The sequence below is a fragment of the Gymnogyps californianus genome, chromosome 12 (assembly GCF_018139145.2).
Source record: "Gymnogyps californianus isolate 813 chromosome 12, ASM1813914v2, whole genome shotgun sequence".
NCBI lineage: Eukaryota > Metazoa > Chordata > Aves > Accipitriformes > Cathartidae > Gymnogyps > Gymnogyps californianus.
Genome location: NC_059482.1, coordinates 23,389,322 through 23,408,409, shown reverse-complemented (window position 1 = coordinate 23,408,409; position 19,088 = coordinate 23,389,322). Strand labels below are relative to the sequence as shown.

At 50.7% G+C, this 19,088-nt stretch overlaps 2 protein-coding genes across 3 annotated transcripts; one reads left to right on the top strand and one right to left on the bottom strand.

Moving 5' to 3' along the window:
* Positions 1-57: 57 nt before the first annotated feature.
* Positions 58-8,526, bottom strand: COQ9 (coenzyme Q9). Its single transcript, XM_050904242.1, is given in 10 exon segments — positions 58-173; positions 1,696-1,749; positions 2,148-2,303; positions 4,279-4,383; positions 5,581-5,665; positions 5,935-6,077; positions 6,437-6,487; positions 6,489-6,573; positions 7,191-7,371; positions 8,463-8,526. Coding segments are annotated over 10 exon segments (960 nt in total). The 3' UTR covers positions 58-137.
* A 90-nt stretch (positions 8,527-8,616) lies between these two features.
* CIAPIN1 (cytokine induced apoptosis inhibitor 1) lies at positions 8,617-17,066 on the top strand. Of its 2 annotated transcripts, none has more exons than XM_050904192.1 (9): positions 8,617-8,639; positions 11,264-11,449; positions 11,765-11,917; positions 13,307-13,383; positions 13,656-13,824; positions 14,050-14,123; positions 14,455-14,570; positions 15,112-15,181; positions 15,767-17,066. In XM_050904192.1, exons 2-9 carry the CDS (start codon positions 11,293-11,295, stop codon positions 15,875-15,877), a joined length of 927 nt encoding a protein of 308 aa, XP_050760149.1. In that variant the 5' UTR covers positions 8,617-8,639; positions 11,264-11,292; the 3' UTR covers positions 15,878-17,066. The 2 variants fall into 2 exon arrangements, with proteins under 2 accessions (XP_050760149.1, XP_050760148.1); XM_050904191.1 differs by lacking the exon at positions 8,617-8,639 and adding an exon at positions 9,189-9,237.
* Positions 17,067-19,088: the final 2,022 nt, after the last annotated feature.

Here is a 19,088-nt window from a genome sequence, read left to right as displayed (position 1 = left end):
CTCCCCCGCCCCGCTCCCCGCCTCCGCCGCCGGTGCGCCCCCAAAAAGAGTCCGTGCCAGGCTGGGGTGCGGCTTTATTGGTGCCGGGGAAGGGTCGGGCGCGGCCCGTCGTCGCTCCTCCGCCGCCGGCTCTCTCCTCACCGGTGCTGGTTCAGTCCCGCCAGGTTCCGGATCTGTGGGGCAGAGGGAGAAGGGGGTGAAGCACCGGCGCCCCCGGGGGGGGAGAGGCCGCGCTCCCCGAGGCACGAAGGCCTTTGCCCAAGCCCTGGAGGTTTCAGCGCTGCTGGGCAGCAAGGCTTGCTGCAGAAGAGGCCGCGGGAGCAGGGGAGGCCTGCGCGCTTGGGAGCTGAGGTGGGGGGCGAAAGGCACCGTTCGTGGCCAGAGGACGGGGGTGAACGCAAACGGGGTGGAGAAAGGTCGCCCTAGATCCAGCCACAGGCACCCCTCCGGCCTGAACCTGCTCTCTAGGTCGGTAGCTTTCAGCTTGGTTTGATTTCTGTGGCCACGCAGGCCCCAAAAGTGAATTTAAGCCTTTGAGGCATTCAGGTTGCTTGTCCGTTTTGCAGAGACCTGGAGAGCTCAGCACACCCGTACAGCGGCTGCACCCTCGGATGTGGGAGGCCCGGACTGGTTGCCCCTAACAGTTAACGTACTGGGATGATTTTGCCCTAAAACCAGCTGGCTGCAACCCGCCCCCCCGTCAGAAGCAGCCTAAGTTCCTCCTGTTTATCTGCGCAGAGGATCTGCTGCAGGGACAGACTACACATCCAGTGACAGGAGACATCTCAGACCCAAACTGCAGGGTTGCAATCTGCAGGAGAGCATCGTGTTGATGTACAAGAGCACAAACAGAGCACGGGGATTTCTCTAGCGGAGGATCCTTTTGGCGTACGCAGGCACGAAAGCAGAGAGAGGCTGAGAAACACTAAAGATCTGAAAACGATTCCACCATAACTGCAGGGGGAAGGAGGTGGGAGAAATTCTTGAGAACTGCTTCATACAGTAAAAATTATTCCTGATTTATGTTCCAGCCTGTCTCTCTTGTACTGGTACAAGGAAAATGGATTTCTGATAACAAGGAAATCACTTTGCTGCTAAATGCAATGGGAGTTGTCCAAAAATGGAATCACAGGGAGGCCTCGAAGCCCTTCAAAAATCATTCCTGGGTACACAAAGGATTGTTTTGTATCCCAGAGGAAGTGCAGCTCCCTCTGCATGGACACAAAGCAGTCCAGGATGCTACCAAGAAGCGAATAAATTCTTGGAAGGACACTGCAGTCAACTGAAACAGCTTGAGGATGTCACCCTGCTGTGGCTCAGGGATAGGTGCCACCTCCCGCACGTCCACGGGGGCATGGACCTTCCGTCAAGATCTCCAGCGCAGGGACTGGCAGAGGAAGAGATCTCGTGACAAGCGATGGAGAACAGTTGTATTTATTCTGATCGCCTGTCTCATCCCTAAAGCTCACCCTGCAGCTTCAGACTTAATTTTTTATGCTCTATTACAAGTTCTTTCACCACAAAACAGTGAACTAACCCCCAAAATTGTCCTTGCATGTAGTTAAGTTACGAAAGACCATTCTTTTTCATGCTGTCTTCTAGATTTGGGAGGAAAAACATGCTGACATTCAGCGTGGAAGGGAAGAGAAACAATTCTGCCCTGGCTGTAGCCCTGCTGGTTTCAGCATTACTTACAGTAACTGCAGCTCCCATCAGGCCCTGGACAACTGCTTCTCCGGTTGACTGTACCTAGGAGACACAAGGAGAACATGACCTTTGGTTTTCTTCTGCAGTTACACTTGTGGCCACCCAATGCAAACGTGTATTTGCTACAGAAAGGTGCTGCCAGAAGCCAAGCACTGCAGACAAATGATAGCCAGAGATAAGAAACACGGAAGAGATTTCCTGGGAATATATGTCTCCTAATCATTGGGCCAGTCTGACAAAGAGGGCGCCTACGTGTCAGTTTACTAGAAAATACATAAGCATTTATTGATGTTGAGCCGACAGCATTTCTGCAATCGCCCGCCAGTACAAGGTGGTCTCTCAGCAGACGTGTGGTCTGCACGGCTGAAAAGCCAGGTCTGTCTGCATATCTGCGTGGGGAGAAGGGGGACGCTGCATGTACGCCCTGCCCGTAACGTTACCTGATGAGCTGTGTTGTTCATGTTCATGGCATCAGCTACTCTGTTTTCCAGGAAGCGCCACGTGTCCTCGAAGTCAGGGGATGAATCCTGCATCATCACCAGTTCAGTGGTGTTGTAGATGCCAGTGAGCACAGCCCGACGAGTGTACCAGTTAAACTGCAAGGGCATGAAATGAGAGAGAGAGAGAGAAAGGTGAGACCTGAATGCAGCTCAAGAATGCAGCTCACGAAAGCAGCCCGGAGAACGGCAAAGGAAAATAGCATACCGACTGCACATTCCTTCCCCACTTAAACTGTATAACTCGTCTCTGTGATGCAGTGGGCCACCAGCCAACACCGGCATCTGACAGCACAGCTGCTCCCGCGGCACCAGACAGAGGTCACAAGTACGGTGTCTAAAACTGCTGAACAAAATCCCCGCCACCTGCTTCTGGTTGCAAGCAGGCACCTGCAGCAGGCAGCAAGGAATCCTCCCTTGCCCAGCTAGCCTGCGTGCACGCTGCAAGAGTTCATCTTTGCTTTACAGACTGCTAGCAGGCAATGCAAACCTCCGATTCTAGATCTGATTCGATGAGAAACGGCTATATTTAGTACTGAACTTGAGCTGCAGTTTGCACCAGATACACGCATGGAGAAAGGGAGCAAACAGAGGACAGAACCGTGCAAGACATCACACAGAGATACGCCTTTCCCAAATCCTATCACTGAAACACCAGTACGGCCTGCTGAATCACTAAATGCATCAGTACACTGCTGGCAGCAATGCTGCAGGATGTGTTACAACAATAGGTTACACAGTGCAAAGATGCACAAATAACTCAAACTCTTCGGTTTTTCCAGTTGCACTTGAACCGCTGGCAGACGAAATATATAAACATTTTTAAAAACGAGTCTTCAATTTCATTCGCTGCTATTACCTAGAAAAAATACTGGTTGTTCCATTCACTGATTACAAAGCAACAGAAAAATGAAAACACAGGCCTTGATTTTGAAAACAACAGTTGGCTCGAAAGCTCTACTGTCTGCACCACGACCTGCAAGCTTTGACGAGGGGAGAAACACGAGGGATGTTGCCACCCGCAGCTGGATCTCTCAGGTGCCTGAGACCAAACTCTTTCTGTTGATTCTCCTCCTGCTCCGAAAAAACCACCCGAAGGGGTCTCTGAGGCATGAGCACACTCTACCGAGCTCCTGGCGTTGTGAAGAGGGCTCCACTGCGAGTGACATTAAACCCCTTTACTGGGAAAGAGAGAGCAGGCTCAGCATCACAGCTTCCCAAGAAAACTCTTGTAACCGGTCAGAAGGTGCAAACAAAAGACAAACTTTAGAACCCCTCCTAATCCCTGCGTCAGTGAGGAGACTTTAGGAACAGCTCAGTGCAGACACCGACTTGGCCATGTCAATTTGACTTTCATAACTTGTAAGGGACTTGCAGTTCCTGATACAATCACAGTCTTTCAGTTCCCTTCTGGTTTATTCCTTTAATTTTTCTGTCATTTATTTTTCACTGCAGTAGCTTCTCTTTTATATAAAGATAAAAGAAGCTTATTAAAGTAGTTTGTTAAAATGGTTCATTTAGCTTTTCCCGTCTCTCCCCACATCCATATGAACTGAAGTAATTTATTAATCGCTTTAATTAAGGTTGTAATTTTCTTTTATTTCCTGCCAGAAAGATGAAAGCTTTAATAAGCTACTGGTGTTTTTAGGTAGGTTCTTTAAAGGTTTTCAAGTCAGATCTGTAAATGCTGCTGCTGGTGGGAGAGACAGCTGCTTCGACAGAGACACGCCGCTCGCTCACTGAATACTGGATCAACTTCTTAGTCTCAAAATCTCAACAATTTTGTCTGTGTGTTCAAAAAAAAAAAGGTGTTTAAAAGAGTCTAGGAAAGTAGGTCCTATTAATTTGCACTAATCCCGTTGGCACTAATTTGCATTTAGTCCCATTGGCTCCTAAGTCTCTCTGGAAATTAGACTATAGCTTGTAAGGACCCTTGGGTGCTTCTGAAGATGTCTTCCTCATTCAACAAACGGATCGTTTCAAGAGAGACGTGGCCCGACGCCTACTTCAACCCCTCATTTTGCTGAAGTGCCGAGGGGTAGAACCAGCCGGTCTGCAAAGCACAAAGACTTACGTCTGTGGACTGGTCTCCAGCATACTGCCATATATCATCGATCATGCTGGTGAGGAGGTTGAGGCTGGCAGGGATGTTATGCGGGAGCAACAGGATGCTCAGAGCCTGCAAAGGAAACACACAGATAAATGGGAGAGTCGAAGCGAGAAGGACGATATTAAAGCAGTCCAACAATGCTCTGCTCTGTTATCTATTCCCTGTTGCTGTTGACTTGCTTCCAGCTCCCCGCGACAAGTCCTCCCAGCTCTTTTCAGCTAGCACCGGCCTTTCCAAGCGGCAGGATTTGCGGGGAATATACAGCGTGGCAGCCGAGCTCAGGCCTCGGCCTGTACTGGAGCCCGAAGCTCCCCGCTCAGCTCGAACGCCACTGTGTTGTCTCTCCCGAGCTGCCTCTCCAGGCACAGGAACACAGCACAGGCTGAGCTGACTAACGCTTGTGCTATGCCCCTATGGGCAGGGAGTCAAATCTCTCATTTCTCTGAATTTGACTTTGAACTCAAAGCAGCTACCAAGGGCAGAAGAGCCAGCCATAATGGCCCCACTGGGATCCTGCAGCCTTTGAACGTAATAACACAACGCCAGGAGACTCACAAACCACCCACATCCTTCACAAGACAAGTTATGCTAATCTGGAACAAAAACATGAATCCTGTCTTCTTTCTCCGCAAGGAGCGCTGGATTCAGCTGCCCAGAGGCCAGCAGTGATTCCGGACAACAGAGGCTGACTTTGCAGCAATCTTTGCAGCCCAAGGTTGGGAACTTTTTGCTTGTTACTTTGGCCACAATTCAATTCCCTTCCCACCCTGGGAAGAATGGCTTGAGACTTAAAGCTGAATTTTGAAGCGTGGAGCCCTCTCAGTTCACAGATCTATCCTCAGGTTACCGAGGGTTTGTCATTCGCACGCTAGGCAGGCAGTTTCTTGCAACAAAGCAGTAGTTCTGCATTTCCAGGTGTCAGGTGATACCGGTGCAGCCAGAACAATGCTGCAAGGAGCGGGACTTGCAGTGACACTGCAAACAGGACTGAGCAGAGACAGGGATTATCCCCTGGGGATCCCAGATGGGTGGAGTGAACAGCAGAGAAGTTTGCCTTTCCGGAACTGCAAGAACTAGTTGTTCTAAGGACACCTTTAACTGCCTCCTTCCAAGGTTGCTCTCCTCTTGAAGGCTACAAATCATTTGAAACCAGCGAGGGTTTCATTCACAACCTTGAACTACCCTGGTGGAGAGACTATGTTTAAGGCCACAGGGTGTTTAAAATACACACACACAAAAGAGACAATCTTGATATTTGTTATGTACCTGGGGCCACTTCTCAATATATGGAATCAGCATCCTCAGTCTGGCTTCCACAGCATCTCTCAGGAATTGATCTGTAGGCTTCTTCCTGGGTAAGGAAAAAAACCCAAATGTGAAGAACATCCAAGCTAAACTCAATTCTGAACTTGAAAGATCAATCTCTTGCCTGCCTCAGCAATAGATATGCAAAGTATTATGTATCCTTCATGCCTCTGGTCCAACTCTGTATCTGGGAAGGTGGTTTTATTTGGGTAAATTACATTTTTTACTTAAAGTATCCGTGTCCCAGGTGGCCTCTCTGTCTATCCAGTCCCCAAAGTCTGCCAAGGAAGATGTCTTCTCATACCCAATACTCACTCTGCTTCGCCCAACTGCACTAGTTTTTGTTCCTGCTCCAGCAGCTCAGACAGCTTGGTGTTGCACTGAGACACAAAGTGCAGGACCAGTTCACTGCCATCACTGTGAAACATCCCTGCGGCAGCAACAGAGAGACCCAGGGTCTGTAGGGAAGAAGGGAGAAGCACAGACCAGGTCATACACTGCTAAGCAGGATCCAGCTAGGAAGAATGTTGTATGTATTTAATGAACAAACTTATATGAATGTAAACAAAGCAACGCTGCATTAAAAAGCGCTTCCTGTACATGTTTTCCTCTCTTTACGATCACTACTCTACATTGTGCCTTAGTTTAACTCTGACAGGGTTATCCTGTAGTAGCTGGGACGCATTCCTGCCCGGTACCATTTGCTGACTAGGGTGCATCGCCCAAGAGTATGTGGGGGAAGCATGCAGGCCTGGCTGTCTTTGGACTTCAGCTCCATCCAGTTTTCAACTGGTTCTTTGCTTCTCTCCCCACATACCTTGGCTCCCTCTGCAATGGCTTCTGCAGTCCAGCCATGTTCAGGCACAAACTTCCAGCGCTGCTGTGAGGATTCGATGCTGCAGCTGCTCCTCGCTCTCATAGTCCTCAGACTCCTGGCCGCCCTGGCCAGTGTAACTATGAGAAGGTATTGTTACAGTGAGGGGAACGTCACCACCAAACATCAGCATCCTGGACTCTGCCACTCACTCGCTGCCACCGCTGCGTGCAGGCACGCTTTGAGATCTGCTTACTTAGTATAAATCTCACTTTCTCCTGTAAAATCCTTCCTTTTTCCAGAAAAAGAATTCTTAATGAACCTTTGCCATGAAAGGAGAAGAGAAAAATAAGGGAGGGCTCAATCTAGGTGCCTACCTGGAGACCAGTCAGCCTCAGATTCCCCCTCCTTTAAAAAAACCCTAAACTATAAGCTTTTCCAGCGAGGGCTTTATAGTTATAGGCATGTGGACAACGTATTGTCCACATTTTGTGTAGATTTACACAAAAATCCAGAAGCGAAGGCAGGTGCTTTGCAGACCAGAGAGGTTCCCTCTTGAAAGCAAGTCCCATCCTGTCTCCACGGCAGACAGTGGTATTTGCACTGTCACAGCAAACCAGCTCTCCAGCTGCTGCAGTCTGAGGCTCCATTAACTCTGGATCTTGTTGTCTCCAAGTTTCAGATGCGAGTTTCAGGAAAGCAAAGCCTTCCGATCCCGCTGTCGGCAGGACAGCGCTAGAAATAGCTAGTGAGTTACCTGGGGCGAGGGCCCTGAGGGCCCTGAGGTTCCTGTTCAGGCTGGTGATCGGCTGAGTGTGAATCGAACTGCTGCTGAGAGGAAGATGCGAACGGCTCCTTCTTCTGCTCATCGGAGACTCTCCTCAGCACAGCCGAGGCCTGGAGAGCACGCTGTGGTGAGTAGAGCTGGCACCTGACCACTGAAAGGGAAACCAAGAGAGTCAGATGTCTCCTTCCAACAAGAGGAAGCACAGAAAATTAAGGTGAAGAAGAGCGCTGCGGTAAACACAGCTGAGAAGAACAGAAATTTGTAGAGGCAGTCTTTTTTTACACTTCCGAGAAGCGCCCCTCTCAGCTGAGCTCACATTTACTTGATGAAAATAAAGCGAAACTGTTTTGTGCAGAAAAGAACCACGCAGATGGCACGTATTGCAAATAGAAAGGAATTTCCCAATCTTGGACTGGAAACCAGGCATGCAAACATGCACTGGCTCCCCTGCAGCACGCCCTCTCTCCTTTTCGGTCCCTGATGAAGGAGAGGAGTTAGAGGGAGGCACCGACCCCCGAGCTCGGGGCAAGAGGCGAGTAACACTTCAGCGAGCAAGCAGTCTTAACACATACAACACGCTGATCACTACGTGTGTTTCTCAGATGACTCAAAGGCAACGCAGCTTTCAGTTACGGCTGCTCTGTGAGAATTTTTAATTTAACTGCAGTGAGGTTTGGTTTTTTTTTAATAAGCTTGGGTTGCATGGCCAACACTTTTAAAAAAAACCACCAACAACCGCCCTCCCCCTCCCCTCCCCTCCTTCCCTTCCCTTCTCCTCCCCTCCCCAAACCCACCCCCGCTCCAGTTCCCTCGCACGCCGCGTGGGGCAGTTTCAGGCCCAGGGAGGTGTGAGGGGCTGGCCGGGCGCCAGACCCGCTGAAGGGGCCTCCTCACGCCGGGGCCCGCACAGCCTCCTTCACCCAGGCACTACGCTCCCTAAAGAGACCCTCGCGGGTCAGGCTGAGCCCCTCCGGCCCTCCCCGAGCCCGCCCGGGGCCCGCAGCCACCGGCGCTAGGCAGGCCTCGACCCGGCTTCAGGGCCTGGGCCCGGGCCCGGGCCTGGGCCTGGAGCGCCCCGCGGCCCCGTGCCGCCCCCTAGCGGCGCCCCGCCTCTGCCCTTCACCTCACCTTCCCCCGCCCCCCCCCCCCGCCCGGCCCCGCCCCGCCCGCCACGCGCACGAGCACGGGCACGGGCACGGGCACGAGCACGCCCCCCTCCAGCCGCGCCCCCCGCCCCCTCACCCGCGCGGCCCCGCCACAGCCGCCAGCCCGCCCGCCGCAGGCTGCTCGCTGCCGCCGCCGCCATCTTGGAAGCGGGCAGAGGGCGATGACGTCGCGGGGGCGGGACGCGGCGGTGACGGCGTCAGACCGAGACGAGACGAGGCGAGGCGAGCTGAGGCGAGGCGGGCGCGTCCGGAGGTGAGCGGGGCCGGGGGCCGGGGGCCGGGGCCGGGGGCCGGGGCCGGGGCCGGGGCCGGGGCCGGGTCGGGGTCGGGGTCGGGGTCGGGTCGGGGTCGGGGTCGGGGTCGCCTCTCCGTCTCCCTCTCCGTCTCCCTCTCCGTCTCCCTCTCCGTCTCCCTCTCCGTCTCCCTCTCCGTCTCCCTCTCCGTCTCCCTCTCCGTCTCCCTCTCCGTCTCCCTCTCCGTCTCCCTCTCCGTCTCCCTCTCCGTCTCCCTCTCCGTCTCCCTCTCCTCAGCGGCGGGGGGAGGCAGGGGGCGAGGGGCGCCTCCCGCGTTGGCCGATACTCCCCTTTTTCCCCCTTAAAAAGGCTCTCCCGAGGCCTCGTCTGAGGCAGCCGCCGCGGGGAGCGGGGATTTCCTGTGTGAAATTCCTTCATGCGTCTTGTTCCTAGTCCCTCTGAACCGCTCCTGGCTCTGTGGTTTAGAGGTTTATTCTGCCCTTTCTGTCTGAGGGGATGTATTTAAAACATTCACCTGCTGTAGGGCCGGTGTAGTCGTTGCCTGCAGCCTTGGTTTGCGTCCTGGGCCGCTGGAAGCTGCCTGCTGTGCATCGCAAGGTACGGAGCGCTCAGAAGGCTTTAATTTAAAGTTTTGACGAGCTATATGCAGTAGCTTTTTAATCTGTCGAAGCTGGAAACCTCCAATATTGTTTAAAACCCCTTCCATGGCCTGTTTTGGTCAGTCGTGTTCCTCAAGGACAGTTAAATGTGTGTGACGTTAAGATAAGGTCCCCTCCCAAGCCCGGTGTCTACCCCGGATCCAGCCCTTGGGCCTCCTCCCTGGTGCGGCACAAAGCAGCCTGATCCCAGCCGGCGGGAATCCTCCTCGGTGTGATAGAGGAGAGCACCTCTTTGCTGTCTTCACCGAGCCCTGGCCAGCCGAGCACTCGGGTGGTTGAGCAAGCCTAGGTCATTGTAGTCTAGAGCTGGAGATACTTAAAAGGGAGACGGCTGGTACACAAAGCCTTGCATTTTAAATATATTCCACCTACTACCAGAAAACATAGGAGGGGAAAAATATCCTCCCCATCGTCCCATCAAGAACGTGATTGTGCGTGCTTTGACGGTAACTAACTCCTAGCCTTTACACTGACTGAAGGCAGACGTAATATCACATCTTTGAGGACAACGGTAGCTTCCTGCATTCTTTAGATTGCACTTCAAGGGATTGATGCAGGCTGGTGTTGCTGTTGATGTATTTTGGGCTCCGACTGATCTTGAAAGTTTGCAACCTGCTGTTCTGAGAGGAAGAATTTATTTTTTTTTCCACGTTAGCCCAACAGCTTGGGTATCTTTTGAGGTTTTCAGCCTTCTTCCTGGGAAAGGTGACTTTTTAATGATATTAGTATGTGTGTTTACTAGCGTTACTATCTGTTGTAGTTGCTTAGCTTGCATTGCATATGCGTGCAAGGCCAACTGTGAGGTGCTATAGTGTGTCGCGTACATCCAAGATCTTCCAATCCTTACCTGGTTGGCATTGTGGGCTGCGTTAGTGCAAATTCCTACCAGAGTAGCTCGGACAAGGCGCAGAGTTGTCCCGTTCTGAACTTGTTTGCAGTTTCCAGGAGAGAGGGGTTCATGGCACTTAGAGCCAGCGGAACAGGGGGTCAAAATCCACTCCACACCTGACTGCAGGCAACTGAGTTAAATTTGGTACAGCATATCCGTAAGCTATGCTTTCATGACAACATGGTGGCAATAAGGCATTATCCAGGATGCGTAATGTAATGATTTCTGGTAAAGACCTTGCTTACAACAGGCTCTCCTGAAGCAAGCGTGTGGCTTGCACCTAATTGAAGATACACACTGGGCAACTAGCATGCTCACTGGTGCTCTCTGTTCTCAGTGGTTGTGTTAAATTAGAAAGAAAATAGGTTTGCATTGGATGAGTAGAGTGAAAGAGGCTAGGTAATTTGTTTCAGTAGCCGGTGCTGCTATGAGTACAGGTGATGGTATGATACTATTGTGACACTTCCATAGTGCAGATTTTCTTCAAACTCTGTCAGGAATATGATCTTTTATGAAATACTAGTGGAGACAGGTTTCTCAAAACTGTCACTTCACTGCACATTCTGTTCCCCTCCTCCCTCTGTGTAATTGCTCACCCAGCACCACCAGTGATAAGAGTTGAAAGAGCCTCAATCTGGATTGCTGGGAATGCCAAAAGTTACTTCTCATGTACTGCGGAAGCAAACTCCACTAGGTCATGTCCTGAGTAGGAGAGACAAGGCAGTGTTTAATGTCAAAGAGTTGTCACTAGTCTGGAAATCTAGAAATCCTGTGTACATCTCAATTCAAATCTTTAAGGAAAGCAGGTAAGTTTTTTAAGCATGGCTTGCGGTCTCCCTGCAAAACTAGTCTCTGAACTGGGGAGAAACTGAGTTATGCCCTTAAGCGTGGCTATTTCTTAATGTCATGTTAACACTCAGCTTGTGGGAACTCTGTGCTGCCTGTCTCCAGAAAATAATCCCCATTTGTTAGAACAAGTCGATGCTCTGTCATTAAGTCACAGTCCACAGACGTTCGTGCTGCGCTTGGCACTTACCCTTCCTCTCTGTCTCCCCCCGACCCGTTCCTCTCTCAGCCGCTGTCAGGTTCGCTGCTGCTGTGGAAATGGGGGAGTACGGAGTTGAGCCAGGCCAGCGCGTGGCCATCATCTGGGACAGCTCCTCGCCGGTTGAAGCCCTGAAGGATTTGGTGGATAAAATTCAGGTGCTGGTGGGAGCTGATAATCGTGTCTCTGTGGAAAACATTAACCAGCTGTCTCAGTGTAAGAATGAACTTAATTTTTTCACTGTTTTGTTTAAAGGGACAGGGTGCTTCTGTTGTGTGAGCTGACATCTTTCCTGGTTTGTAAGTCAGCATTCAGAACAACGATAGCACCTACTGCTAACTCTTAGCACTGGCAGTACAGCAAAGAAAGTGATATACCCTGGTCGTGCTTCCTATGACTGGTGTCTTTAATCGGTTATTGCTGTTGTATGCAAGCATGAGAGATGAGGAGGGAGGTGGAACTGATGTATTAAGCAAAGCTGTGGGTGTACATGTGTAAAATTGTACCATCTTCCTCTTTCTTTCTTTTCAGCGGCTCACAGGGAGTCCAGTTTTGATGTAATTCTCTCTGGCGTGGTACCAGGCAGTACGGCGCAGCACAGTGCGGAGGTACTGGCAGAAATAGCTCGGATACTTAAGCCGGGGGGCCGTGTCCTCCTGAAAGAACCAGTGGTTACAGAATCAGGTGAGAGAATCCGCATCAGCCTTGCTTTCATGGCAACATAGCAATTCTTGTGAGGATTAGGCTGAAATGGAAAGGACAGGAGCCCTGACCGACGTTCAGAGATTTTCATTCTCCTGACACACTAACCTGAATAGCAAGGTTTTTATCCTGAGTTTAAGCTGGTAGCCGTCGGAGATGTTTGCAGTCACTCTCCTTCTATTAAAAGTGCTGGATAGGCTTGTTCCAGCCTATGTTGAAAAACTCAGTGGACACTGGTCTTCTCCTAGGGTGTGTAATGTTAAATAGTTGCAGATGTCGTGTTTCTGAGGAGCTTCTGAAGTGATTTTAAAAACAGGTGACAAATGCAGAGAGAGGCTGTCCCAGAAGCCAGCTGAGAAATAGTTATCCAGAAAAGGTAGAAGTGTTTGGGCTAAGTTTTAAGAGTAAAGCCAGAGCACCTGCCACGGGACAGCTGGAGGAGCACACAAGGTGAACGCAAGATGATTTCTCTGTCTTATACTTGACCTGCATTCAGACCTTGCTGGCATGGGGAGCTGGTTGAGGATGGAAGTGGGAAATAATATGCCACCTGATAAGAACAGAAGCACCTGTGCTGACCGTGTTTCAATTGGCACAATCTACAGTGCGGAAAGTTGTGGTGTAAGCGGCAGCAGAAGTGCATTCTTCAGGTTGGGAAGATTTGCCAGTGCTTTGAAGTGGCTTCTGTGGTGCAAGCGATACCTTAGGGGCAGGGAGGAACACTTCTGGGACAGAACAAAGAACATGCGAAGTCTGGAGTAGATGAGGTTTCTTTTTTCCAAAGTCACATCTGACAGGCTGGAATTTGGTGGACTTGGAATAAAGTGCATGTGGGACTAGTGAGAGAGGGTGAATGGATTCTGTTCAGCACAATCCTGTGCCCAAGCGAAGAAGCCTGTAATGACTTTTGATTAAACAGTGATTGTAATAGCTTTTGCCTACAAGAACAAGGCTCTCGAATGTTATGTTTCTGAATGTAATGTTCAGTTAGGAGCCCATGTTTTGAAAACGTCATGAGTTGTTCACTTTAATATGTGAAAATGTTTGGGGGGATTTTGTTGTTTGGGTTTCAGGGTGGGATGGGGTTTTTTTTTCCTTTTTTTGATGGGTGTTAATTGGGTTGAGGAAGGTTTTGGCGCATATATAGAACAGACCTGGAGCTAGAATGGCTTTGTGATCCCAGGCTGTTATTTTAATGAACAAGCTGCTTACGCTTTTTCTGGTTTCTTCCTGCTGTCGACTAGAAAGGGCCCAATTTTAAAGCAGAGGTTTGGCTTGAGTACTTCCTTCTAAAGCTCTTGCTCTTCCAGGTTTCTCAGTGACCTCTGTTCTTGTTCTTCCCTCCTCCTGCTTCCTGCTTTTGTCTTCCAGGAAACAACAGCAGAATCAAGACAGCAGCCAAACTCCCCACAGCTCTGACTCTCTCTGGGTTGGTGGAAGTGAAGGAGGTACGTATGTACTAACCGCTTCCAGAAACTCCCTCGTGCAGTTACCTTGACATGTAGATGGCGATTCCTGGGGACTTGCTGGGTGACAAGGTGTTTAGCTACCCTGGTTCACTGTAAATGTGCATGGACACTGCCTGCCACAAACTTTAGTTACTGCAAAGGTAGTGGTTTTCTTTAGGATTGACAATACCGGTCGTCTGCGTTCACTGGAATGCTGGACTGGGTGCTGAAATAAGGGGTTCTGCAGGAGGTTAACCTAAAATCTTTTGCAGCTGCAAAAGGAAGCGTTGACCCCGGAGGAGGCCCAGTCGGTCCGAGAGCATTTGGGTTACCAAGGCAATGACCTTCTCATTGTTCAGATAGAAGGCAGGAAGCCCAATTTCGAAGTGGGATCCTCAAGTCAGCTCAAACTTTCCTTTGCCAAGAAACCCAGTCCTTCAGGTAAGGAGTGGCGCGTGCTAAACGTCTGGATTGCCTGCCTCTCTGGATTGCCTGCCTCTCGAGTGACAAGCATCCCTTGGAACAGGGAGACAGCTCCGGGGTAGGGAGTACCACGGTAAAAACCTGTGAAGTGGGGCTGTCCAAAGTTGTTAGAACTCTGTTTGTTGGGAGTAGATGGGGCAAAGGCTGGAGTAACTACTATTTCTTCCTTTGTTTTGGCTCCAGGAAAACCCTCTGTGGACCCAGCCACTGCCAAGCTGTGGACGCTCTCTGCCAATGATATGAATGATGAAGAGATGGTATCTGGTTTTGTTTGTGAGGCTTTGCTGTTGTTCCTTCTCTCTCCTCTTCCTTCCTATTCTAAATAGTTTCAGTCATGCCTCTTGGGAAGCTTTACAACTTAAGAGGTAGAAAAGCATCCCCAGGGCAAAATATCTCATCTACTATGTGAGGTCTTGTGAGCCCAGAGGTGCGGTGAGGGCGGAGAGGAGACATGGATAAGAGGGCACAGCCGCAGCACTTCAGTGCTAGCGCTACAGATAGCACCATTTCTTTGAACATAACACAGCAGTGTCATTTCCTACTGCCGAATCAGTTTCCTGCATGTTGTCTTCCATCGTATATTTTCAGGATCTTTTGGACTCTGATGAGCTGTTGGATTCAGAGGATTTGAAGAAGCCAGATCCATCTTCCCTCAGAGCTCCATCCTGCAAAGAAATGGGCAAAAAGAAAGCCTGCAAGAACTGGTCAGTGCTGGGATTAGCATATCGCTGAACCTTTAAACTGTAACGTTAAACCCTCAGAGTTGGATGGATTTTGAAAAGATTGTAGACACTTTGCTGTTCTTCAGAGCATGATTCTCTTGGTTCATGTCCTTTCTTACCTTAACTATTTGAATGTAAATCCAAATACAATGAGAATTGAGTAGCCACACCAAAACTGCTACATATTACCACACTGATATGATCGACAATCATCTTGAAGGGGGAGACACAGTTTGTGCAGCCTTGGCTAAAACCCTGGTTTCTTAGATTTCAAGGAGAAATGGCACACGTAACAAGTGTTGTAGAGTCATTTCCCACTCAGTTTAAACTTGAGGAGTGTGTTTCAACACTTATTACACAAACCATGGTGTCGAAGAGCAAAGTGAAGAGTGTGAAAGTCCCAGAGTCAGCTGTGTCGTGTGACAGAGCGAGGGCTGTCATGTGTGAGCAGGGCTAGAACAAGTGTTGGTGACTCGCAGGCTTTAAGGAGAAAGATGCAGGTGACTTCTTTATTTTTCTACAGCACGTGTGGCCTGGCTGAAGAGCTGGAACAGGAGAAGAAGAGCTCACAGCCCAAATCTGCCTGTGGAAATGTAAATAGTCATTTTTGTTTCTATACTGTGGTTTGCAGTACGTGATCTCTGTCTAAGAACTGTGTTCTCTAGTGACTGCTCCCTAAGCTGGCTTACTGCTTCCAAACACTTGCTTGTGCAGCTTCTGCGGAGCTTCGGCCTGTTGCCCTGTGCCCACACGCTCCGTACCAGTGTGTGCTGTCTGTTCCAGCGTAAGTGCCGCCCTTGTAGGAGTCGGAGGGAGCAGCGAACCTTTACCTCCCTGCTCACGTGCTCACCAGTGATCTGCTCAGGGAAGGTCGCTTTATGGGAGCCCAGGGGGACCTTGTGGTGGTTAGGGGGGCTGCCCAAGCCCAGCGTGCAGCCATGCCTGTGCACGCCAGCTGGGGTGGAAACTCGCTGCTTCTGTGCGAGCACAGCGCCCTGCACAGCTCTGCTAACCGTGCTATCCAGACGTGTGTTGAGAAAGGGGTAGAAGAGAAGCGGTTTCTGTGCTGATAAATGCTAAGGAGCGTGTCATCTCTTAAGCTGGAAAAACCATATCACAGGGGGAGAGAACTGAAAGTTGCCCCTGATGACAGAAGGTGCTTTTCTTCCTCTTGCCAGTGCTACCTGGGGGATGCGTTCCGCTGTGCCAGCTGCCCTTACCTGGGGATGCCCGCCTTCAAGCCTGGGGAGAAGATTCTCCTGAAAGAAAACCAGCTGCATGATGCCTAACGAAGACATCTCTGGGTGTCCTGCGAAGGACTCCTCTGCTTTTCCATCAGTCTGAGGTTCTCCCCGCAGTCCTCCTCATCCTCTCCAACTCATCCTCTCCGGCCAATACTCCTCGTGGGGAAGGACGCTGTGGGCACTGACACCGCTGTGAGCTCATCACTTGTAATCAACCTTGGGCTACCTGATAATCTTTGGTGACAAGTGGTCTCGTGTGTATTAGACTTCATGTTATGCCTTGTTTTAGCTGGCTTGACTTGATACTGGGACGCTGGCCATCACAGCGTGTCCCACCAGCAGAGGGAAGCAGAATCAAGTGTCAGCTTGACCTCGTGTGCATGTGGCAGGGCCCGTACTTCCCCGTGCCCCTGTGTACAGCTCTAATTTGCCCTGATTTTCCCTGATGAATCAGCAGCTCTGGCTCAGCTCTCAGGGTGACACTGGGCTCCTGCTCTCTTTGAAATTTGAACCTGCAGTTCCTTACCGCGTGAAGGTGGCTCAGCAGCTCCTGTTGCAAGTCAGGACCAGTGAGTACACTTAGCAGTATGTGAACTCCTTGGTAAAGTCTGGCAGGCGTGATGAATTTCCAAGTGTTTTGGGAGCCTGCCCGTGATATCCCCTGCCCCCACCTATTTCCGTCAAAATGACAAAGATTCAGTCCCAGTGAGAAAACTCCCACCCTTAAGGCAGGGAGCAGATTAAACAAGATCTGTCTTGTCCTCCCACACTTTTCTGTCCAACATGAACTGATAAGACAAGGGCAATCTGAGACTGTCGCCTCTCTTGGTGGTTACCAAGTGAGTTACCTGCAGTGTCCAATAAGAACATAGCAATAACTTAATTTCTAGATGATCTGTGGCCAGCATCTGCTCCCGCTCCACGAGATACTGACTACTCTTTATTTATTTGCGTAATTACTGCTAGTGAAGCATCCGCGCAGGTGCGGGATGAGGGAGCTGGTCGCGTTCTGTGCCAGGCTTGCTTCTCACCCACGGAGGGAGAGGAGGAAAACCCAAAGCCAGTGTCTCAGCCGGGATTGCTTTGTTTGGAGCTCTTGCTCGACAGGATGCGACTGCTTGTTGTTGTGCTACCTAAGTTACACACTAAACTTGCGGAGGGAGCTGGGATGAAAGGCTGTTCTGTCCTTGAAATAAAAATGACCAATAGTAAAGTGTTTGTTTTAAGACTGGTATTAGTGGCGTTCTAAGCGCGTCTCTCCTTTTACTCAGCCTCTCGGTAATTTCTGGAACCGTTTCAATGTTGGGTTGCATCCTGGAGTTCTCCATGAATTGTTTCACTGAAAACATGACTCGTAACACGTGATGCCCAGTGGAAAGAACAGAATCAAGCTGCCTAGATTAACTTTTTTTATTCGGTCTAGATTTCAGAAAGAGGCTTTCTCCTGGTTGACTAAGGAGCAGGCTTGCAGGGAGAGAAGGGAGGGAGGGAGTCCTTGAGGTGTGCAAAGCACCCTGTGTGCATCAAGGGGCAGGCACCGTGGTGTAAACTGTGTAGTACTCAGTACTTACCTGGGAGCCAGAGGGGAATGTGAGGGGCTGGTGGCAAGGGAGATCTCTGAGAGCTTGTATATAGAGGGACAGCTGTCCTCCAGCGAGAGCACGGCTTTCCCAGACGCCTTCCTCACCCTCCTCCCAAGTCCTTGCCTCTGTCATCAGCGAGAACAACTCCCAAGGAGACACAAATCTTGTGATAAACCTCCTGTCCAACAAACCTGTTAGTGCTCCCATCTTGTGATCGAAAGAAATGGGTAAAAGCCTCTGCACACCTGTGACCTTTTGGGATTTTATTGCCTTTTTTCAGCCTCACTGGTAGTGGAAGATCAGATCTCTGCATGTGTCTGTGTGAAAGGTTCCTGATAAAGGCAGCCCTTAACCTGAACTCTGCTTTCCTTTCAGGAGTAAATAAGATAAGAGAGGGAGGAGGCAGCAGCAGAAGCTTTTGTTTTACAGTGATTCACTCAACTGGAATTTAAACAAGCTGGAAGCACTTTCAGATACTGCTGAGTTCAGTTAACCATGGTTAAGGCTATATGATCTTGTTCTCTTTCAACAGTGTTAATCGCTTTTGCTGTGCAAGAGGCCCTCAAAGGGTGACAGGCTGGCAGTGGAGCATCAGCTGGGTGGGAATATGCTCCTCTCAGGCTGGTTTTGAGGAGTATTTATCCTTTTAGCCCCCTTCCCTTGTCTGCTACAGCCTCCAGCCACCCTGCCTGCCCCTTCCACCCCTAGTCCTGACGTCTGGCTGCCCACCCTGCGCCTGGGAGGGCGGCACTTGTCCCTGGGGGCTGAGCAAGCTGAGGCTGTGCCTAGAATAGAATATTGCGGTTGGAAGGCACCTACAAGGATCATCTGGTCCAACTGCCTGCCCAATTCAGGGCTGACCAAAAGTTAAAGCATGTTATTTAAGGGCATTGTCCAAATGCCTCTTAAACAGACAGGCTTGGGGCATCGACCACCTCTCCAGGAAGCCTGTTCCAGAGTTTGACCACCCTCTCGGTAAAGAAATGCTTCCTAATGTCCAGTCTCAAACCTCCCCTGGTACAGCTTTGAACCATTCCCAGGCGTCCTGTCCCTGGATCCCAGGGAGAAGAGATCAGGACCTCCCTCCCTTGCAGCTGGGATAGTGGGAAGGGGGCTAAAAGGACGAACTGAAGGAGGATTAGCTGAGCTCAGCAGATGGGATTCGGGTACCGACGTGCTGTTGAGCCAGCTCTGCGACAGGGCAATCTACGGGGCTCTCCAGCGGACGCTTTAAACATGCCCTGCAGCAGAGTTAAGGCACTGTAACTTCATTTGCAGTGAAGCTTCTCTGACGTTTCTCCCAGTAGCTGACCTGTTCCCGTGTTCCTCTGAACTCTTCGCTCCAGGCAGCTGAAGCCACCCTCTCCCCGAGTGACCTGGATTGGACACAGAGCGCCAGGTACGGCCCGTGGGGAGTGCAGGACTGTCCTGCACGCTCGTATCTCCGAGGAGGCTGCTGAGAGCAGAGGGGACTAAAAATCACACCGCTCTGTGGCAGAGAGCGAGCTGTGCAGCCGCGTGTGCGCTGGAACGGGGCCTCTGAGCGCCTGCTGCCTTAGGCCGGACCCCTGAGACCTTACTGGATCCGGCCGTTCACTGTCTTCCATCGTTCCGGTTGTGGACTTGCTCCTTTGTCTCCTACCACGCGCTTTTTCTTGGGAGATCTTTTACTC